Here is a 23831-nt window from a genome sequence, read left to right on the forward strand (position 1 = left end):
ATATCTCGTCCTACTGTTTTGAAATGCATGCTTAAGAATTTTAAGAAAGGTTTTACTGGAAATTATGGTATTAAGATGAAACCCCCAAAACTTAGAACCTTCTGTTAGAATGGCCCATGCTTTGCCCAGCTTGGCCATCTGAGAGATTCCTAGATGAGGGTCTCATCTGGTCCATCTGGCTAACAGTCATCGCCCTTAGATGGAAACATCCACATCAATTTCCCTATCTTGATTTATGGCTCAAATTGTGCCACAGAATACCTCCTTGGCTTCATATGTGCACCCTAGAAGCAAAAAACAATACCCTGGTCCTCCATCAGAAAGAGGAAGATGCTGGAAAGAAACAGATCCTTTCAGAGCTGGACCGAGAGAGTTTAGACTTTCCCCCTCCTTTTGTGTTGCTAAATTCACAGGTGTGGAGGAGGTGGGGACAAAAGCATGAGAACTGCTTGACTTTAGTGCACCAGAGGGTACCTGCTGTGGTCAGAGTCAGAGAGGATCGAATAGGGCTTGCACTCAAATTGGAAAAAAGAATTGAAAAAAGGAAATAAGTAATGGATTAAAAACAGCTAAGAAAGCTCTGAAGGGCATAAAACAAAGCCAGAGAAAGTAAGAAATTTTACAAGAGAAATCAAGTTACAAATTTTAGCTAATTGATAAACGTATCTATTTCAGTTTGAATTGTACTGTCAAATGTTATGAAGCCAATTTTTGTTCTTTTGTTGCCAGGAAGCAAATCTAGATTGTCTAACAAACTCTGGCAAACTGAATTCAAGTATGCAGTTTCAACTGCATTATGAGATATATCAAATACAAAGAGGTACACTGGAGGTTGTGGTGGTCATAACATGTATTCTGAAGGAGCCATAAACTCAATAGTAGCATTTTGAATTTCAGGTCTTCTGTGAGGTTCTCCATAAACTCTAGTCAAAGGGTTGAACATGAATTCTTCAGGACCACCATTGACTTGGTAACATAAGTTACACTTCCATCTCCTCTGATCAAGGAAACTGACAAAAGAGTTGATGTCCTGCATGAGCAGCACCTTACAATTGTACTGGATGTAACCACAGGCAATTGCATTAGGTCTTTGAAAGGATGAAGCAACAGCCCCAGAGGAAGTTTGGCTTTATTCAGTAAGGCCTGAGTCTGAGGAATGCTAGTCAGCATGCATCAAAATAACTCTGGGTTACAGTTGAGTTTCTGGATGTCTTCATATAAATTTGGAACTGGAGGCTGCAAAGGTATTGCAGGAAGCATTTTTCTTTCTTGAAGAAAACTGACAATGCACAGGCCCTCCAGATGCAGACTTAATCCACTCATGCTTGCAGTTAAATGATTAGCACCTAAGGGAGTCTGAGGAAAGGCCAGGGGGCCACTTGGGTAATTCAAGGAAGAAGATGGCATTCCAGTTGTACTGCTAGGTGGTGCTGTGTTCTGATAACCAGGAGGTAAGGAGGGATATGCATATCTAACACCTCAGCTCATCTGGGGATTCTTAATAGCAAGCTGTAGTGTTGCTTCTTGGTTAACAGCAGCATTGAATGAAGGCTGGGGTGCAGCTCTTAGTGGTGCTTTCTGGGGTGCAAGGGCTCTTACCAGTGGTGGGCCCCTAGTTGGAGGAGGCCCAGGAGGAGCTCCTGTTTGGAAAGTGGTAGCCAGAGGTGAATTCCGTAAGGGAAGGGCAGAACCTGATGTTACATAGCTGTTTTGAAGTGAGGGGGTCTCCAGAAGAAACATACTGGTGATGTGCTCATAAGTTTGTGTTCCCAAGTACAGCCGGCTGGGATGGTGCAGGAGGACAATGGCTCATCTATGTGGGGCCAGGGATGGAGGGCTGTGCTGCCATTTCACAAGTGGCAGCTGACTGGCGCCAGGAGAAAAGCCACCAGAAAGCCTTGGGGCAGCAGCTGGACTCTGAGACTCAGGCAGCAGCATTTGGAAGACAGGACCACTGTGGAGTGAGGGTCCCACTGGGTGAGAAGACACAGGTGGTCTGTGAAGAGTCTGCCCGGATTCCTGAGAAGCACAATAGCTGGACTGTCCAGAGGCCGGATTCAAAGTCTTTGCTGGTAGCAGATGAGGGTAGGCTCCTGGAAGCTGGGAATTATATCCTTGATTCACTGCCACCTGTGAAGACATCATTGTATTTGGGACAGGACCGTTGCTATAGGGAGCCCCCGAGGCAGAGGTGGCCCCGTTGTGGGCCTGGAGGCCGGCTGGCGCGCCCGGACATGAGCACGGCTGCGGGTCGGGAGCGGCAGGCAGGGTCTGCACAGCGCCCTGCCTGGGGAGCTCTGAAAGACCACCACCGAAGGTGCAGGGACAGGGACGGGCGAGGCAGGGCTGAGGACCGAGCGCAAGGCCAGCACCTCAAGCCCGGCGCCTCACTCTCCTCAGCCCCTCTGCGGCCACGGCCTGGCCTGGGAGCTGAGGATGGAACTCAGGCCGCGGCTGGGACGAGTAGGCAGCAGCAGAGCCCAAGAGAGGGAGACTCGAGCTGGAAGTGCCTGTTAGCTGCCACTGCACAGGCGCAATCACGACACTTGGCACTTACGACACCGGGCTCGAGGCCGCTGCCTGGCCCTGGTCTCCCTGCCCGGCTGCCAGGAAGCCACCTGACAGGGCAGCAACGGGGCTCCCTATCCCTCCACTCTTGATCCCCCTTTTCCTTTAAGAAACAGTTATCTCCCTATTTTCTATTAAGCTAAATGTCAGAAACAGTTTAATGTTCAGATGAATGGATAAAGAAAACATGGTAAACATAATGAAGTACTACTCTGCTATGAAGAAAGATAAAGTTAAGTCATCTGTAGGAAAATGGATGCATCTTGAAACCACAATATTAAGTGAAATAAATCAGACACACAAGATTAAATACCACATGGTTTCTCTCATATGAGAAAAACCAAATTGTAAATAGCTAATTACCACATTTTCTTTCTTCATTGTCCTGTCAATGGGCATATAGGGTGCTTCCAGCATTTAGCCATTATGAGTTGTGCTGCTATAAACATAGGTATGCATGTATCAGTATAATAGGATGTCTTTAACTCTTTGGGGAAGAGATCTAGAAGCAGGATAACTGGGTCAAATGGAATTTCCGGTTTCAGTTTCTTGAGGAATCTCCATACTGATTTCCATGGTGGTTGTACTAGTTTACATTCCCATCAACAATATAAAAGGGTTTCTTTTCTCTGTAGCTTCATCAGCATTTTTTATTTGATTTCTTGATGATAGCCATTCTTTCTGGAGTAAGATGGACTCTCAGCGTTACTTTCGCTTGCATTTCTCTAATAACCAGAGATGTTGACATTTTTTATGTATTTATTGTCATTTGCATTTCTTCTTCTGAGAAGTGTCTATTCATTTCAGTTGCCCATTGGTGACTGGGACTTTCATTTTAGGGGTTTTTTTCAAAATTTTTAAACATAATTGGATATTAGTCCTCTTTCCAAAAGATAGCTAGCAGAAAGTTTTTCCTGCTTGGCTCTGCTGGATGTTTCCTTTATTGTGCAGAAGCTTTTTAATTTGATATAAATCCTTTTCTGGGTTCCTGATGCTATTTCTTGTGCAATTGGGATTCTTTTCTGAAAGTCCACACCTGTGTCTATATCTTCTAGAGTTTTCACTATTTTATCTTCCAGCAGATTATTTTTCTTTTAACATTTAGATCTTTGATTCATTTTTATTTTAATTTAGTACATAATGAGAGATAGGGGTTTGAATTCAATCTTCTGCATATGGATAGCCAGTTTTCCCAGGTCCATTTGTTAAAAAGACTACTTTTTCCTGCAGCATATGTTTTTGGCTCTTTGTCAAAGATCAGGTGGGTGAATGTGTTTGGGGTGGTTTCTGCATTGTTTTTTCTATTCCATTAATCTAACTTGTCTGTTTTTGTCCCAGTACCATGTTGATTTTAGAATTGTAGCTTTATAGTGTAACTTGAAATCTGGGATTGTGATGTTTATTGCTTTACTCTTGTTACCCAAAATTGCATTTGGTATCCTGGGTCACTTCTGATTCCATACACATTTTAGAAATGTTTTCCTTAGTTCTGTGAGGAATGTTGTTGATTAGGACTGCATTAAATCTATGTAATAGTTTTTAAAGTCTAGCCATTGTGATGTTGGTTCCAGGAACAGGTGATATATTTTCATTTTCGGATGTCCTCTTTGATCTCCTTTTTCAGAGCACTGTAGTTTTCATTATAGAGGTCTTTCATTTCCTTTGTTTTATTAACTCCTAAGTATTTAATTTTGCTTGAAGCTATTATAAATGGTATTTTCTAATTTATTTTTCAATGGGTTCATTACTGGTGTACGGGAACATTATTGATTTTTGTATGGTGATTTTATATCCTCTTCATTGTTGAATTTGTTGATCAGTTCTAGGAGCTTGTTGGTGGAAATTTGGGGTCCTCTGTGCAAAGGATTATATTGTTTGTGAATAAGGATTGTTTGACCTCTTCCTTTCCTATATGTATCCTTATCCTTTTTATTTTTTTCTCTTGCCTGATTGCTCTGGCTAAAGTTGTGTGTGTGTGTGTGTGTGTGTGTGTGTGTGTGTGTGTGTGGAACTGGGGATCAAACTCAGGACCTTGCACTTGCCAGGCAAGTGCTGGTGCCATTGAGCTAAATCTCTGGCCCCACTCTGGCTAAAGTTTTGAGGACAAAATTGAACAGGAGCATTCAAAGTGGATATCTTCATCTTGTTCCTGCTTATAGAGGGAAAGCTTTCAATTTTTTCCCCATTTATCATGATGCTGCCAGTAGGTTTGTTATAAATAGCTCTTATCAGATTGAGATGAGATCTTTTGAACCTATTTTCTTGAGGGTTTTTGTCATTAATGGATGTTGGATTTTTGTCAAATGTTTTTGCTGAGTCTATTGAGATGATCATGTGGTTTTTGTTTTTGCTCTGTTTATGGGATGTATTACATGGATTGATATGTATGTGTTGAACCATCCTTGTATTCCTGGGATGAAGCCTACTTGATCATGATGTATGACCATGTGCTGCCCAGAAGAATGTATATCCTGTTATTGGGTTGAACACTGTGTAGATAGCTATCAAGAAATTTGCTTGAAGATGTGGGTCAACTGTCATATATCTTTTTTGATTTTTTGTTTAGTGTGAACTGTGACAGTGGGGTATTGAGGTTACCCACTTTAATTGTATTTTTGTTTATCTAATCTTTTATATCCAGTAATGTTTGTTTTATGGAGTTGGGTGCACTGATCTTCATTGTTATCTCTTTCTATATCTGTCATGGCATTATTTTTGTGTTGTATATTTTTTCTTAACTGCTTAACTGCTCACCCTGCCTGGTATATGGATTCCATTAGACTTTGGCATTGTGGGCCTCATTGTCTCTTTCTTTCTTTTTTTTTTTTCTTAAATTCTTTTATTGGTACATTTTAGGTATATAATACATTTACATTTATCATTGGGTGCTTGTACCTGTACATGATGTATCTTGGTTCTTATTATTTTCCCCATTACCTGTATGCCCTTCACACCTACCACCCTTCCCTATTTACATAGATTTTGTTTCCATTTTTTTTCTTTTCTCATAATTTTTCCTTTCCCTTCTTTCCTTTCCCCTTCCCCTCTCACTACCCCTACACTTTTGGACCTTATCCTGTTTCAAATTATCAATTATTCATTTTAATCATTTTAATCCTTATTTACACTTTCAGTCTCTCACACTAGAGAAACTATTTGGTATTTGCACATGTGTATCCTATTTATTTCACTTAAGAGGATGGCCTCAATATGCATCCATTTAGCTATAAATGTCTCTAGTTTCTCATTCTTTATGGCTGAGTAGTACTCCATTTTATGAAAAAAAACCACATCTTCTTTATCCAGTTACCAGTTGATGGGCACTTGAGCTGTTTCCAAGCTTTAGCTATTACAAACTGTGCCGCTATAAACATGGGTGCACATATATCACTGTGGTATGATTTTTTTAATTCTTTGGGGAAGATACCCAGCAAGGGAATAGCTAGGTCAAATGGGACCTCTAGCCCTAGTTCTTTGAGGTATCTCCACACTGATTTCCACAATAGTTGCACCAGTGTGCACTCCCACCAACAATGGAGGAGGATTCCTTTCTCCCCACAACCCCACCAGCATTTCTAATTGGTTGATTTCATGATAGCAGCCATTCTTCCTGGGGTGAGGTGGAATCTCAGTGTTGTTTTCATCTGCATCTCTCAAATGATCAGTGATGTTGGACTTTTTTTCATATATTTATTTGTTGCTTTTACTTTCTTGTCTGAGAAAAGTCTGTTCATTTCGGTTGCCCATTTTTGAATTGGTTCTTTGAATTTGGGAGGTCTGATTTTTTTCAGTTCTTTATATATTCTAGATAGTAGACCTTTGTCTGAGGTACAGCTGCTAAAATTTTTTTCCCATATTGTAGGTTGTCTCAGCTCTGTTGGTGGTTTCTCTTGCAGTGCAGAAGCTTTTTAATAAGATGAGATCCCAGTTGTTGATTCTTTGTGCTAGTTTCCATGCTACTGAGGTTTTGTTCATAACGTCTTTTCCTATGCCAATGTCTTCAAGAGTTCTACTTAACTTATCTTCCAGCAAGTTTAGTGTTTCTGTCTTAATATTTAGATCTTTAATCCTCTTTGATCTTAGTTTAGTGCATGGTGATAGGTATGGGTCTAGTTTTAATTTTTGGCAGGTTGAAATCCAGTTTTTCCAACACTATTTATTAAATAGGCTATCTTTCTCCAATGAGGGTGGTTGGCTCCTTTGTCAAAGATCAGGTGGCTGAGTATGTCTGAAGTTGTCTCTGCATCTTCTAATCTATTCCACTGATGCTCAGGTCTGTTTTGGGGGGTTTTTTGGACCAGTACCATGCTGTTTTTATCACAATAGCTTTGTAGTATAGTTTCAAGTTGGGGATTGTGATGCCCCCAGCCATGTCTCTGTTGCCTAGAATTGCTTTTGCTATTCTAGGTCTCTTATGGTTCCTAATGAATTTTTGGATTGTTTTCTCTAGTTCTGTGAAGTATATTGTTGGAATTTCAATTGGCATTGCATTGAATCTATATAGTAATTTTGGAAGTATGGCCATTTTCACTACATTGGTTCTTCCTACCTAGGAACAAGGAATGTCTTTCCATTTTCTTATATCCTCCTTGATCTCCTTTTTCAAAGTGCTGTAGTTTTCAGTGTAGAGGTCTTTTGCTTCCTTTGTTAGGTTGATTCCTAGATATTTCATTTTTTTGGATGCTATTGTAAAAGAATTGTTTCCCAAATTTCTCTCTCAGTGAGTGTTTTATTTGTGCATAAGAAGGCTATTGTTTTTTGAGTGTTGACCTTGTATCCAGCGACTCTACTGAATCTGTCAATTAGGTCTAGAAGTATTTTGGCCGAGTTTTTTGGGTCTTCTATGTAAAGTAACATATCAGCAAATAAAGACAGTTTAACTTCTTCCTTTTCTAACTTTATTTCTTTTATTTCTTTCTCTTTTCTAATTGCTGTAGCTAATGTTTCCAGAACTATATTGAACAGGAGTGGTGATAGTGGGCATCCTTGTCTTCTTCCTGCTTTTAGCATGAAAGTTTTCAGTTTTTGACCATTTAGTATGATGTTTGCTGTTGGTTTTTCATAGATAGCCTTAATCAGATTGAGATAAAGACCTTCTATTCAAATTTTCTGTAGTGTTTTTATCATGGATGAGTGTTGGATTTTGTCAAATGCCTTTTCTGCATCTATTGAGATGATCATATGGTTTTTGTCCTTGACTCTGTTAATATAGTGTATTTCATTTATTAATTTACAAATGTTGAACTATCCTTGCATCCCTGGGATAAATCCGACTTGGTGTAGGATCTTCTTGATGACCCTCTGAATTCTGCTTGCCAGTATTTTGTTGAGGATTTTTGCATCTATGTTCATTAGGGAGATTGGCCTATAGTTCTCTTTTTGGGTTGGGTCTTTCCCTGGTTTTGGAATCAAAGAAACACTTGCTTCCAGGAATGAATTTGGAAGCCTTGCTTCCCTTTCAATTTCCTTGATGAGTTTAAAGAGTAATGGCGATAGTACTTCTTTAAATGTCTTGTAGAATTCAGCAGTGAAGCTATAAGGACCTGGGCTTTTCTTTGTTGGTAAATTTTTTATTATATTTTCAATTTCATTCATTGTAATTGGGGTTTTTAGAATTTCTATATCTTCTTCATTTAACTGTGGCAATTTGTATATATCTAGGAATCTGTCCATTTTGTCTGTGTTTTCCATTTTATTGGAGTACAGGTTCTGGAAGTAGGTATTGATGATTCTCTGGATTTCTGCTGGGTCTGTTGTGACTTCACCTTTGTCATTCTTAATTGCATGAATTTGAGCCTTTTCTTTCCTTTTTTTGATATGTCTGGCTAAAGGTTTATCAATTTTATTTATTCTTTCAAAAAACCAACTCTTTGATTAAGTTTTTGTATCATTCTCTTAGTCTCCATTGCATTGATTTCTGCTCTGATCTTTATAATTTCCTCTCTTGTATGAGCTTTGGATTTGTTATGTTCTTCTTTTTCTAGGCTCTTGAGGTTCTGCATTAGGTTATTTATCTGAGTTCTCTGTTTTCCTAATATGGACATTCACTGCCATGAATTTCCCACATAGAACTGCTTTTATTGTGTCCCATAGATTCCTGTATCTTGTACTGGCATTATCATTTACTTGTAGAAACTGTCTAATTTCTTCTTTAATTTCCTCTGTGACCCATTGGTTGTTCAGGAGGGTGTTATTCTATTTCCATGTGTTTGTGGGAGTTTTGAGGTTTCTTATGTTTTTGATCTCCAATTTTATTGCACTATGGTCTGATAATATACAAGGGGTAACTTCAATTCTTTTACATTTACTTAGCTATATCCTATGAGCTAGCATGTGGTCTGTTCTGGAGAATGACCTGTGTGCAGCTGAAAAGAATGTGTATTCTATATTGTGAGGTGGAACACTCTGTAAATATCTATTAAGTCCATTTGTTCAATAGCTTGGTTCACTTCTAGAATTTCATTGTTAATTTTTTGTCTAGATGATCTGTCTATTTGTGATAGTGGAGTATTGAAGTCCCCCACTACAATTGTATTAGTGTTTATTTGGTTTTTCATGTCTATTAATATTTGTTTTGTATAGTTGGGGGCATTCATATTTGGTGCATGTATATTTAGGATAGTCATCTCTTCATTTTGGCTTGTTACCTTCACAAGGATGTAGTGACCATCTTTGTCCCTCCTAATTAGTTTTGGTTTGAAATCTACTTTGTCTGCAAATAAGATTACTACCCCTGCTTTTTCTGGGTTTCTCTGGCATGGAAAACAGTTTTCCATCCTTTTACTTTCAGTCTGTGAATTTCTTTTTGAGTTAGATGTGTTTCTTGTATACGGCATATTCTTGGATTTTGCTTCTTAATCCATTCTGTCAGTCTGTTTCTTTTGATTGGTGAATTGAGGCCATTAACGTTAAGAGTTATAATTGATAGATATTGATTCATCCTTGTCATGATGTTTTGCTGTTGTTGACTCTTTTATTTCTTATTTTTCCCCCTTTCCCTTTAGTGTCTTACCTTGGCTGGTGGCTTCCCTCTGTTGGGCCTCATGGAGTTGTGACCTTCATTGTTTTTTCTAGGATATTGTTTAGAAATGCTTGGGGTGCTGTTTTGGTGTTCATAAAATTTCTCAGGTATTCTTTGTCATGGAAGTATCTCATTTCCCCATAGATTTTGAAAGATAATTTTGCAGGATACAACAGTCTAGGTTGGAAGTTATTTTCTTTTGGGTTTGAAATACTTCTCTCCAGGCTCTTCTTGATTTGAGGGTTTATGCTGAGAAGTCTGCCTTGATTCCGATAGCTTATCTTTGTAGGTGATTTTTTTTTCTCTAACTGCTTGTAGGATTTTGTTTTTCTGTTGGGTTTCTGGGATCTTGACCTGCCAGTATTTTCGACATAGAAGAAGATTAGTTCATAGTGTTTTCAGTACATAGTTGGCTCCAAGGCAGAGTGGCACATGGCAGGGGACATCCGCTGAGGAGAAACAGCAGCTCATTGCAGCTAAGATAGCAAAAGCAACAAGAATGTCTCATTGTCTCTTTCTAGGATATCTCTGAGAAATTTTTCAAGTGCTGGTTTGAGGGTCACAACTGTCTTAAGGTCCTCTTTGTCAGAGAAACTTCTTACTTCTCCATCGATTTTAAAAGATAGTTTTAAAGAATATACTAGTCTGATTTTGGAATTTTTTTTTTTTTTGAGGGCTTGAAACACTTCTTTCGAAGTTCTCCTGGATTTTAATGCCTTTGTTGAGAAAAATGACACCTTTTGGACAAAAAGTGATAATTTTAGAAAACATGGGGGGATTTTCTATGGTACATATTTTTTAGTAAACTGTGGGTAGATGTTTGAAACACTTCACCAGAATGATTTAGCATCCAGCCAAATAATAACAATCTGTTCCAAATTCCATTCTTTTTCCATGCCATCCTTTGTGTCAAGAAAAGACTGAGAAATTCCTTGCCCACGGTCATGGTGGGGAAGCAAAGCCTAGATTACTGAAGATACTGAATCAGGGCCTCAGAAAAAGGGAGGTGGGGCCTGGGTTTTAGTCCACAGTTGCTCAAAGGGGAAGTTTCAAACACACAATGAACCCCAGGGGAACTGTGATTCTCAGTTCCACTGCAAATGCAAACCACTTGATAATTTTTTTTATACTGATGCTGGAGGCCCACCTTAGAGGTGTGTTCCATTGGTTAGGGATGCAACCTAATCAGCATGATTTTGTAAACTTTCCTAGATGACTCTGATGTGCAGTAGGTGTTGAACTCTGCTAGTCAATGCCAAAGCACTTACTTATCAGCCTAGGAAACAGAGCCTCACTGATTTGAAGTGGCTTCTCACAGCTGGTCAGTCTGTTCAGTAGTTGGATTTGGACTCCTGAAATTGGACTCATAGCCTAAAAGTTTCACTTTCCAGAGTTCTCATATTCATTCTCTCTCTCTCTCTCTCTCTCTCTCTCTCTCTCTCTCTCTCTCTCTCTCTGTCTTTCTCTCTCTCTCTCATAGCTTGATACTTTCTATTTGTGAAGATTCTTGGGTTTGTATTACTTTCAGGCCATGAGGACAAGGATGACTAACAAAGCTACGCAAATATGTATGTGACAGGTTCAGAATATTCATATTCACCTCCCCAGTGAAGCAAGCTTGCCAGTCTTCTTTCAATGAGGAGTTCTCTGAATATTAAATTAACCTTCGTTGGGTGAATTTACTTTATGAGAGGTTCTGGAGAATCATCACTTTACCATATGTATAAGCAGAGTGGCACAATTTCCAGTGAATTGATGGAGAAGTAGAGCTCAGCTGACCCCACTAATAAAACCAAACCTGTGCCTGTATTACAGACTCACCACAGTTGTATTTTTTTTGATATATTACTATAACCACAGAAGATTACATAGGCAAGTTGAGATAAATTAGACAGATTGTCATGACACCAAAAGATCTCTGCATGGCTGTGATGATGGTGTGTAGCTATTAGAATGATTTCTGGGGATTCAGATCAACTTAGGTGGCTACCATACGAAGAACTGAAAAACAGAAAAACAGTCATTAAGATCTAGCGTGTTTTATTTGAAGACTTGATGTGTTAGTTAGCTTTCCTTCACAGTGACAAAACACCTGAAAAAATCCGATTGGAAGAGGAGATATTTATTTCAGCTCACAATTTCAAACTGTTCACTCCATGGTTGACTGGCTCCATTGCTTTTAGGCCTGTGCTATGGCAGTAATCATACTGGGACATGGCAGTATATAATACTAGCATGAGTAGGTAGAGAAAAGGCTGCTTACCTCACAGCACTGAAGAATCAAGATGGGGAGAGGAGAGGTGCTGGAAGATTTGCCCTTCCTGAGCGCACTCAAAGTTACCCAATTCCACCAATTATTCTCCACATCCTAAATTTTCCACTACCTCTCAACACCACTAGCTAGGGACTGAGCCCCCAACACGGAGACATTGAGGGGCATCCCAGATGCAAACTGTACCACTCAAGATGTTAGCACACTAGTCGTCTCTGTTCCTGTAAATAAAGTAAAAGTGACAAGATGCTTTTGCCAGTAACCATTCTCCAGAATATAGCAAAATATAGAGCATTTAGTACCAGACACCCTTAGAGAATGGCAGCAACTGGATTAAAAATCATGTTTTAGGGTTTACAAAAATTTATCCCATAATCAGCACAATCCCTCATTCCACATAGGAAAGCAAAGGTGGCAAAGAGGTGTGGCTTCCACAAGCTAACACAGCTGTTTTCACAGGTGCCCTGGCCCTAGGCCAAGTACAGTCTGTACTAGCTAGCAGGTCCTACTTTTCCATCAGGCTAGGAGACACACATCAGAGCATCACTGTGTGGCCTCCACTAAACCAGTTCTCAGAGAAAAGATAAATGTATGTGTATATCAAGTCCCCAAAACAAATGAATCACAAATATATACCAATAAAATTAATTTGTAAAAACAGCAAAGAAGGTATCTTTCCTTAAGTTTCAGTTTCTGCAGTCAGGAACTGGTCAGTTTTAGTTTCATTTCCTAGTTTCACCATCTAACTTCCACTTGCAGGAATGCCACCTAAGCTTACATCATTAGTTCCTTATATAGGCTTCTCCTGAAGTTTCCTTTTATCAAAAAAGTCCCAAGACACACTAGCCAAAACTTCCTGAATCCTAATGGCTGAAAACGCTGCAGAACTGCCTAATTCACAGCAGCCATATGGAAAGGAATTCTGGGCTTGCTTGCCAGCATGTCTAAGATTTCAAAAAATTGTTAATCAGTGCTGTCTCAGCATTGTTCTCAGTGAAGTCAAGCTTTCTAACCTTTCGAGTATTTGCTTGAATGAATATGTGTGTGTGTGTGCACATATGTATGCAAATACATTCAAACACATACATAAACTGTTGCATTAATGCTGTCATTTTTATTTTTATTAACATCAGCTTAAGGAAACTGTCATTAAGCTACAGCCCAAAGAAGAGAAAAGACAGAGAAATGATATTGCTGGAACAGAAAAATCATCCGAACCTCAGAGACTCTTTTCCACTGAACTCTCTCTAACCCATCTAGGGGAGATAGGAAACATGGTCTGGGTACAGAGATAGCTTTCTGCTTGCTCCATATAGTGGAAGAAAGAAGACTCACAAGCTTCTGTCAGCTCTCTCTGGGGCCTCTCACATTCCTTGGGGTAATGTAGGCATGTGTTGGGAGAAGTTCAAGCCTTCCTCTGTAGCTGTGGTTATACTTTCTCACTGCTGGGCTCTGATGTGGACTGAAAATCAGCAGGTCACCTCTTCCTGAGAAAGGCTGGTCACCCTCATTCCCTGCTATCCTGCATTCCCTGAGTCCTTCTACAGTTCTCTACTTAGGAGCTTCCATATTGACCTTACTTAAAAGGCATAAAGTAAGAATAACTGTGTGGTCCCACAAAATTCTGGGGCAAAAAACCCCTGATAACTGCAGACAAAACAACTAGTTAATACTGACTTGTAAAGGTCCTGTCAGTGTTCCACTGGGCACAATTTGGGAGGGGCAATTGACAGAAAATGCATAACTTCAGGTTTATGGTGGCTTCCCCCCAATCACAGAGTTGTAACTGATAACTGAAATGATGATGGTGATGATAACAATAATAATAAGAAGAAGAATAGATGTTATAAGGCAGTTATGACTTTCTGTGTACTTAAGTATCAACCTGGCTTCTAAAACTATTATAAAATTATTATATTTAATTTTTAAAGTAGTCAAAGAAGAAAGCACTCATAATATCCTGATTGTACAATACAAAATCTCAGATTTTGTAGTGCTACAATTTCCCAAATAACTGGTATAGCTGGTATGAGCAAGAAAGTTTATTAAGTTGTTAAATCATTGTATTTCAAGGGGTCCTAATGTGGATTCATAAAATCATTTCACATTTCATACTAAGTTTTTGAAATACTTAAGAGTTTTATGATTATTTTAACATGTACTAGGAAAATATATATATATATGTACACATAATTTGTACGACTATTATTCAGGTTAGCAAAATAACTTTATATTAATAAAATACACAGCACCTGCCTCAAAGGCACAAGGTCCCGAGTTCAATCCCCAGGACCAAAAAAAAAAAATCTAAAAACAAATTAAAAATAAAAATAAATAAAATACATACAAGATAAAATTCAGCATGTTAATCTTCATAAGTATACAGTTCAGTGATGTTCAGAATGCTGACTGTGCTGTGCAATCATCACCAACCTCTAATTCAAGAATAATTTTCACCACTGTGATGAGAAATCCCATACCCATTGTCTCTCCATACCCACCTCTGGCCCCAGCTACTAGAAGTAGTTTTCTGTGATTCTGCATTTGCTTATTAGTATGGTTATCTCATGTAAATGAAAGCATTCATTATGTGCTTGGAGTGAAGCCTCACAACTTCATGGGCCTCAGTATCCATTGCAAGTTTGACCTGGCCTTTCTCCTACAAGAAGCAGGCTAAGTCCTTTTTTGCCTCAGCTTCCAGTTCTTTGATTCCTCTCACTTGTTCTTTGGTGTAATTGATTCCCCAGCCCCTGCTGACTGCCTTCCCTTAGGACAGCTAGATGTAAAACCTACCACATGTGTTCCACTGGCCCTAGCTCCCTGCATAGACAGGGTAGCTATGCCACAATGTCCACCTCCCAATGAAACCATGTCCCTATTTAACATAGACCAGCTTGCTGTAAACAACCAATTAGGTTTTCTGCAGGAAACCCACCTAAGTGGTGGCCTGAACCCAGTAATGCTTTGGGCCCATGGTACCCCCTCTCTCTCCCTACCCACTCTTTGCACAGCATCCATGCCCCTTACAATTCCCTTCAGCATTGGTCCTATAAGGTGTCTTACTCTCTTCCCTCTAGGATCTATGAGTAATCAACTGCTTGTATTATTTTGCATGTTGTTGGGAGGGGCCACCTCTGTCCATCACCTGACTGGCATACCTGCCCCTAACATCTTTCCAAACTGAGCTCTCTAGGGAGTGGCTACTGCAATGATAAGCAAATAAACAAGGGCAGACAAGAGCCACTAGGAATCTGCCAAATGAAACAGGCTAGCTGTGAGAGGGACAACTGACCATAGGCATAACACTGTCTGCCAGGATAAAGAAATGGCTGGCCATGTGGCTGTAATCCCAGCACTTGGGAGACTGAGGCAGGAGGATCATTGTGAGTTTGAGACCAGCCTGGGTTACATAGTGAATCCAAGGCCAACCTGAGCTATATAGTGAGACTTTGTCTCAAAAAAGAAAAGAAATAGTGCAAGGACCCGAGTTCGATCCCTGGTACCAAAAAAGAAAAGAAAAGAAATATCTCATGAAAGATATACTCCAAACATCTATAATCAAATACCCAGTTTTCATCAAACAGGGTTAGAATTGACAGCACTATCATAAGATAGACCTCAAATCCAAATAAAGAAAAAGGAGTCTAATAGCATACTTTTGTGTCGGCTTCTTCAATTTAACATGCTTTCAAGGTTCAACCAAACATGATGTTATTTGTAACTAGAGTCTAAAAACAGGCAATATGTGGAAAATGAAGAAAGAGTGAACAGGTCTTAGTTCTATAGGGTTTGTGTCCTTAAAAAAATAGAAAAGACATCGGAGTTGCCTCTGACCATGAGCCAGAAAGGAAAGACCATGTGAGCATGAATGGTGAAGGTGGCCATCTCAAGTTAAGAAGAGATTTCTTGCTGGGAACTGTGTTAGCCAGCAACTTTATCTGGGACTTCTACCTTCTAGAGATGTGAGAAAATAAATTCTGTTCTTTTAGTCAGCCGACTTTGCTATTTTGTCATGGCAAGCTGAGTAGACTAATATAATAATATATTCAATGGTTTATTTGTGGACTCTCTGTTCTTTTTCACTAATCTACATCTCTAGTCCACCCAATGGTATAAATGTCTCTCTTCTTTCATATGATCCTTAAGCCAGTACCATAATATTTTGAGGGTTGTCTACTCCCATCATTGCATCTGGCTTTGACCTCCTGCCAAACTACTCAGGGGCTGGGAGGGGGAGGCCAGAGGATTAAGCTTTGAGGGCAACCTAGATGACACAGTGAGGCTCTGTCTTAAAATAATAAACTTTCACACAGGATTCAGACTCAACCCAAGCATATTCTTCATAACTTCAGTCAATATAAAATAGAATTCTACTTTAAAGGAAACAAAAAAATAGTACATCCTTAGCTAACTATGAGTGACAATGGCCCAACAGAATGGGTTCAAGTTATCCTTAAATGGCATTCTATATGGTGGAAAAGGTTACAGAGCAAAAGAAAGTCATGAATCAGGATGTTTACAAAATAAAAAGGTGAGGTCATCACCCAACAAGGTCGGGAAATCGCAGCTCTGTGACTCACAGTGGAGAAGCTTTTTATAGGATTCAACCATCATCTTCATCACATTCTTTGCTTTAAGCTTGGCAGAGACTAACAGAATGTCAGGCTTAGCACATATTCCCAGAGTTTTATCTGGTATTCAGGAGCTTATGAGATCAGACACACAGGTTGATAGTAAATGGCTGTGGGAAAAGGGCCAAATGCAGCCCAATATCACTTTGACTTATATCTGCAACATTTCATCTCTCTGCAACCTCAATGTCTAGCTAGCCCTGGCTCTAAGAACCTGAGGGATCTTTCGTACAGATACAGCTTTCTTGGGCAATTTAGTTCATACTCCTAATGTTGTGTCCAAGGTTGTGTGTGTACCGCACCACAACTCCATTCTGCTGTCAGAGCAGCTCACTGGGATTCCAAAACCCAGCCCCAGTAAAGGATTGAAGGGACTAAGTTTAAAAAGGGAAAACAAAAACACTTCATTTGGAAGATAGAAAAGAAGCAGGGGACAGCTACCTTGTGAGAAGGCGAGGGGTCCAGACCTAGACATGAGTGAGCCCTTTGTGCTGGGCTGCTTTTATAGGGGGTCAAGGGCCCTTTCCCCTACCTAGAATTTGTCATACTCTCATTGGTTCCCTGGGCTGTCATAGATGGCTCCCAGGCCCCAAGATCCCTAACTCCCTGTGCCGTCATCTATGTGCACATTCTTAAGTGGGCCAGTCAGAATCTTACCTTTAGAATTTATAGATTTGTTAAAAAGAACTTTACATACAAGGTCAAGGTCACAATTAAGTAAGGGGGATAGTGCACTGATATAGTGGCCTTAGAGCGGAAATACATATATAATGATACCTCGTTTCATGAGCTTAATTCTTTCCACAATCCTGGGTGCAAATGGATTTGGACACAAACCAAATCAAATTCCCCCATAAGGTCAACATTGAACCTAAACATTGAATTTGATGTATATAGATGTATAGGTGTTTGTGCTTTTATACACTACATACGAGCTTTCTTTTAAGTGGCCCTTGTCTCTTTTGCATTTATTTGGAGGTGGAGTTGGGTGAGGGGATCTACCTTGGTTTCAGAGTACCTGGTTTCCCCTGTGCTCTGCCTATCTCCTTCACCTTCTGTTAATCCCTCCTACCCCCTTTGCAGCTTTAACTCTTTCTAGTCAGGACTTGCCAAAAATGAGGCCTTTCCCTAGTTACAAACCCCTTTCCCCTACACTACTATGAACTCAGAAGATTACATAATAGGTTGAGGTTGGACAAGAAAACTCTACATACCTATGAGATCTTGCCTGGCTATGAGAATCATTTCTAGAGAATCAGAACACACTGGGTGGCTAGAAAAGTGTGCATTGAAAATAAGAAAAGTATTATCACTAAGCCTTGATGTGTTCTAAACAATGAAGATGCTGGCCCATACAGTTGCTTTGTTCCTGTGAAGAAGCAAGAGGTTACAAGATCATCATAATCGTCATCATCATCATCATCATTATCATCATCATTACTTGCGATTGACCATTCTCTGGAAAGTAAACAAACGTACAGGAAAATTAGTAACACACATTCTCAAAGAATGACAGTAACATTGGGTTGAGAGTCTCATTCAGAGATCCATAGAATTTTACACCATTTTATGAACAAGCCCTGGTTGCAGATGAGAAAACAGTGCAGAAGGAGAAGTATAATTTTTGCAAGTTCACAGTCATTTTCTCAGCTGTCTCTGGCTCTAGACCAAAGTACACATTGAGCTAAGTAGTGTTTCCTTGTGCCCAAACTGTCAGGCAGAAGGGAGGATTTCACATTCAGTATATTTGTTTTCACCAGCTCCTCAAAAATAGCTAACAAGAAAACAAGAAGTGCCTTGGTTTCAGTTTCCATTTCCCTCAGCCGGCCAGCTTTAGTTTCTCTTTCCAACTTCCAATTGCAGGAGCACACTCGGAGCACCCCCACCCCCAGCCCCGCCCAGGACACAGCCACATATTTATTTGAGAATATAACCCTGCTCTGGTGTTTTAATTTACATGAAAAACCTCAAAACAGACTTACCTGATCTCCTCACAGCCAGTCTTTGTGAAATAGGGCAGAATTGCTGCCTAATTCCCAGCAGCCATGAGGTAAGGATTTCTAAGCTTCTTTGTCAGCATTCTAAAGTGTTGGAGGAAAAAAAATCTTTTATTATTCATTAAGTTTACTGGTACATTTTAGGTATACAATATGATGACATTCATCGTTGGGAATTTGTACCTTTACACGATATATCTTGGTTCTTATTTTTTCCCCCATTCCCCTCCCTATTTACAGACTTTGTTTCTGTTTTTCCTTTTCTCATATTTTTTCCTTTCCCTTACCCCTCCCACTTCCTTTTCCTCTTTGGACCTTTTCTTCCTATTTCACATTGTCTATCATATATTTTGATCCTTATTTATACTTTTCTCACACCAAAGATACTATTCGGTATTTATACATGTGTGTCCTGTTTATTTTACTTAAGAGTATGGCCTCAGTGTGCATCCATTTAGCTATAAATGTCTCTAGTTTTGGAGAAAATATTAATCAGTGCTATCTTGAAAGTTTTGTTGTCAGTGAAATCAAGCTTCCTAACCCTTCTGTTTGAGCATGTGCTTATGGAATAAATGCGCATGTGTAGGTGCAAATACATGCACACACTAAGGAAGTATGCCTCATGGTATAGCCCAAAGAAGGCAAGAGATGGGGGAAAGACTTTTGGAGGAAGAGGAAAATAGATCCCAACTTTGGATGTTCTTTTCCACCTACTAGAGACAGGAGGGTCAGTTTTTCTGGGTAGATATAGCTTTCTGCTCCATCCTGATCTTGGTGGAAAAGCAGAATCCACGCAGCCCTGTGAGCTGCTTTTGGATCCATAAGCCTTGGGTTTATGTAGGGCCAGTGTGGGAGAAGCTCTTTGGCTTCCTTTGTGGACTTCTGCTCTCCTTTTCTCAGTGCAGGCCTCTGATGAAGGTCTCACTGCACTGAAGATTAGCAGAGCACTGTATCTCTTGTTAGGGAGCTGATCTACCTGCAGATCCTTGGGATTCTTCTTTCCACTGGTCCTGTCTGTAGGACATCCACATTGTCCTTGCCTGAAAGGCCCAATGTGAAAATTTCTTTGTGGCCCCAAAGAAATCCTAGGTTAGATAACAACTGATGTAAGCAAATATAAAATAAATTGCCTGACATTGACTTGTAAACATCACTGGGAAGATTGGGGAAGAAGAAATTTGCAGAAAATGTGCAATTGCAGCCCTGTAGTCAACCCTTCTCCAAATACAGTGAGGATGAGAATAACAGTAATCGATGTTATAAAAGTAGCTATCAGTTCCTGTATCCTATTAAGTGCCATTGTGGTTTTCAAATCTTTTATGTAAATTGTTGTATATAATTGGGGGAAAAATGAGAAAGGTATTTTTGCTGATTTTACAGAAGGGAATCTTAGACTGAGGAACGCTAAGAGCACCCAGAGAGTAAATGGAGGAGCTCAGACAGGAATAAGACAGTCAGTTAAGCAATTTAACCATCTTTCCCAAAATCTGCAGTGGGAATTCCTCATAGTATTTCTGAGAGTATAAAAATTTGCTTTTTAAAAATGCTTTTATATTTATGTCAACATATCCTAGAGAAAAAATATGCATACAGTACTTATAAAATTTCTGTTCATGCTACCAATGAGTATTGATTTTGATAAAGTACATGTAACATTTTAAAAACTATTTTAAATATTTAATGCATACAAGGTAGTGGTATTTAGCACATCCACAATATTATGCATCATCTCCATATCCTGGTCAAGGATTTTCACCACTGGGACAAGAAAACTTACTCCTATTGCCACTTCCTACTGCCCTCCAATAGCCAGCAACAGCCATTCTGTGCTTTATGTGTCTATACATTTGTCTAGTGAGGATATTTCATACGAATGAAGGCTTTCAATTTGTTCCCAGAATGCATTCTTAGAATTTCTGTGCCATGACATCGCTAGAATCTGAACCAGCCTATCTCCTACAAGAAGCACACTAAATCCCTCTTGAAAGAGCTTCCAGTTCTCCACTTCCTTCTAATTCTTCATTATGATTGATCCAGCTCCCTCCTGCTGACCGCCTTCCTTTAGGACAACTAGATGCACACTCTAGTAAATTCACCCAACTGGCCCCCAATGGCCTTGTGAAGACAAGGCAGATATGCCACAGTGACCACCTTTCCTTACCTGTAGAGATCCAACCAGCTTGCTCTAGAGGCACAAATTAGAACTCTCCGTAAGAAATCCACCTAAGTAATGGACCCAATAATGACTTGAGCCCTTGGAGATCTCTCTCTGTCTTTTTTAAATGAAGTTTATTGGTGCATTTTAGGTATATAATATGATGTCTCTCTCGGTCTCTTTGCCTCTATCTCTGTCTCTCTGTCTCTGTCTCTCTCTCCCCTCCCCCATCCCTGATTCCCCACCCCCTCCTTAAGCTTCCATGTCTTAAATGTCCCCAAAGCATTGGCCTGCAAGGTGTTTTGCTCCCCACTCTGGGTTCTATGAGTAATCAACTGCTTCTGTCATTTCACCTGTTGTTGCAAGGGACAATCTACATCTCACCTGTGTGACACACCTGCACTTACCTTCTTTCTAGAAGGAGCTTTCTAGAGAGTGAATTCTGTGGTATGAAAGAAACTAGAAAGGGTTGATAAGAGCCAGTAGGGGTATGGTCACAGAAACAGGCTGGCTGTGAGAGGCACATCTGGTATGGCTGGGACACTTAAACATAAGGCTGTCCACTAGGATAAAGTAGTGTCTCATGAAGAGCACACTCCATACATTTGTGAGAAAATGTCCTGAAACCCCATCAGGACAGGGTTAAAGTTGACAGCCACTCTCTTCAGAAAGACATCAAAACTAAATAAGGAAAAAAGTGTCCTTTTGGGTTAGTTTTCTTTATTTACCATAAAGTTTTCAAAGTTCATCCATGTTGCAACATGTGCCAGTATTTCATTATTTTTCATGGCTAAACAGTATTTCATTTGGTGGGTATGCTCCATTTTGTTTGTCTAATAGATGCTGAACATTTGTGTGTCCATATTTTGGATTGTGAATAGTGCCCCAATAAACATACCAGTGCTTGTTTGAGCACCTTCTTTCCATGCTTTTGAGCATGTATACATGTGTGGAATTTACCCAGGATAATAAACACATGCATGGTTCATATGGTAATTCGTTTCATTTTTCATTTTCCTGGGTTTTTTTTTTCTTCCTATAGCCAAATTAGTAGGTGAGAGTGGTATCTCATTATAGATTTCATTTCTTTTTTTCTAATGATTAACAAGTCTAGGCCAACTTTCATGTGTTTGCTGCCTCTTTGTGACTCTTCTTTAGCCAGTGTCTACCTCAGTTCTTGTCCATTAGTTAATTGGCTTGCTTGTCCTTATTTTGTGAGTTTTAGGGCTTATTTCTATTCTAGGAGTTATCTTATTACACTGTTGATGATGTGATTTGATGCACAAAAGTTGGAGACATCCAATTTATCTGTATTAGTGCTGCCTGTGACTTTGATATTATAACAAAAAATTATCAAAATCATGAAACTGGAATCAGCCCGCTGCAGACAGGCAGGTCTGCGCATGCCCTACAGAGGTCATGAGTCGCACGGAACATGCAAAATCAGCCCGCACCGCGGCAGCAATCCACTGGACCCCCACCCCCACTTCTCTGTACAGTCACCTGGTTCCACACTACAAAGACCCAAAGGACACTGGACCACCAGACCATGGTATTGAGTCCCACTGCTCCCAGCCCAGAGTTAGGGGCTTCTGAGCTGCAGTCCCACTGCTCTTGGTCCACAGGAAGGGGCTTCCAGGCCACCATCCCTCCCACTGCTCCTGGCCCAGAGGAAGGGGCTTCTGGGCCACCATCCCTCCCACTGCTCCTGCCCCAGAGGTAGGGGCTTCTGAGCCACCGTCGCACTGCTCCTGGACCAGAGGAAGGGGCTTCCCGGCCACCATCCCTCCCACTGCTCCCAGCCCAGAGGAAAGGGCTTTTGAGCCACCATCCCTAATGCTGTTCCCGGCCCCTGTCCCACATCTCCCAGCTCAGAGGAGGTAATCCGTGCAGGCACCAACAGCCCTCCCCCCAGTTGAAATGAGAAAACACATAAATAAGTCTCAAAACCAGACTTCCAGATCACCTACAGCAACCCCAAAGGGAAATGAGATGGAACACTCTGATACACAACCACCTGGACTCACTGAACAGGCAACAAAAGAGGATCTGGAAAAAATGAAATCAGAAATAATTTCTCAGATAACAGGAGAAATTGTGCCCCTAGTGCAAGACATGATTAATAAATCTAGAGAGGAGCTGAGGAACATCATGGAATCCCAACATAAGAAACAAATGGAATCCATAAAACAGATGCAAATAGATTTCCAGGACTTGAAAAACTCCATTGAAAGTCTACACAGCAGAATGAGCCAATGTGAGGACAGAATTTCAGATATAGAAGATAAGATTGCAATTAGTGACCAGGAAAAGAAAAATTGCTTCAAAATTATAGGGGAACATGAGAAATCAATCCAGCGGCTGCTAGACGATGCAAAGAAGAATAACATAAGACTGACTGGGCTCCATGAAGAAACAGGAGAGAGTGGAGATGACATAAAAAAAAAAAACTCTTCACAGAAATAATGGCAGAAAACTTCCCAAGCAGGGGAAAAGAGCTTGACATACAGATAAGTGAGGTATATAGGACTCCAAACAGCCTGATCAAAAAAATTCTACACATAAGCATATAATTGTTAAGATTCCAGAAACTCAACAGAAGAACAAAGTTCTACAAGCAGTTAGAGAAAAGAAACAAATCACATACAAAGGAAAGCCCATCAGAATCACAGCAGACTTCTTAACACAAGCCATCAAGGCAAGAAGAGCTTGGAGTGACATATTCCAAGCCCTAAAAGAAAACAGCCTCCAACCCAGACTGATGTACCCTGCAAAACTGTCTTTCAAAATTGATGGAGAAGTAAGATACTTTCATGACAAAGAGCACCTTAGGAACTTCATGAATACCAAACCAGCACTCCAAAGAATTTTGCACAATATCCTAGGAACAGACATTGAGGATCACAACCCCAGGAAGCAAAGCAGAATGAATCCATCTGGCATAACAAGAAATTAAATGTAAATGGGGAGAACTCAACAAAAAGAAAAAGTCATGGCAATGACAAGTCAATATGTTTCATTTATAACCATCAATGGTAATGATCTCAATTCACCAATCAAAAGAAACAGATTGGCAGAATGGGTCAAGAAGCAAAATCCAACAATATGCTGCATACAAGAAACACACTTAATTCAAAAGGAAACTCATAGACTGAAAGTTAAAGGGTGAAAAACAGTACTCCATGCG

The 23831-nt window shown here is 40.0% G+C and overlaps 1 protein-coding gene and 1 pseudogene across 2 annotated transcripts in view; one reads left to right on the plus strand and one right to left on the minus strand.

Moving 5' to 3' along the window:
• LOC101715397 (protein IFIT1 homolog B) overlaps positions 1 to 23831 on the plus strand; it is a 34484-nt gene that overhangs the window by 3270 nt on the left and 7383 nt on the right. The window contains exon 1 of one of the 2 annotated variants that reach the window (XM_004838479.3): positions 18374 to 18542. The exons of the other annotated variant lie outside the window; for it this stretch is intronic. Within the exon in view, the coding sequence (XP_004838536.2) occupies positions 18538 to 18542 (5 nt within the window). The 5' untranslated portion in view covers positions 18374 to 18537. Of the gene's footprint in view, positions 1 to 18373; positions 18543 to 23831 lie in introns of those variants that run through there. 2 annotated transcript variants of the gene reach the window in all.
• Positions 677 to 11805, minus strand: LOC147825648 (protein transport protein Sec24A pseudogene; annotated as a pseudogene).

The sequence above is a fragment of the Heterocephalus glaber genome, unplaced genomic scaffold, assembly GCF_053883595.1.
Source record: "Heterocephalus glaber isolate CG9 unplaced genomic scaffold, H.glaber_assembly_v1.0 deba00001497, whole genome shotgun sequence".
In the NCBI taxonomy this organism is placed as follows: domain Eukaryota; kingdom Metazoa; phylum Chordata; class Mammalia; order Rodentia; family Bathyergidae; genus Heterocephalus; species Heterocephalus glaber.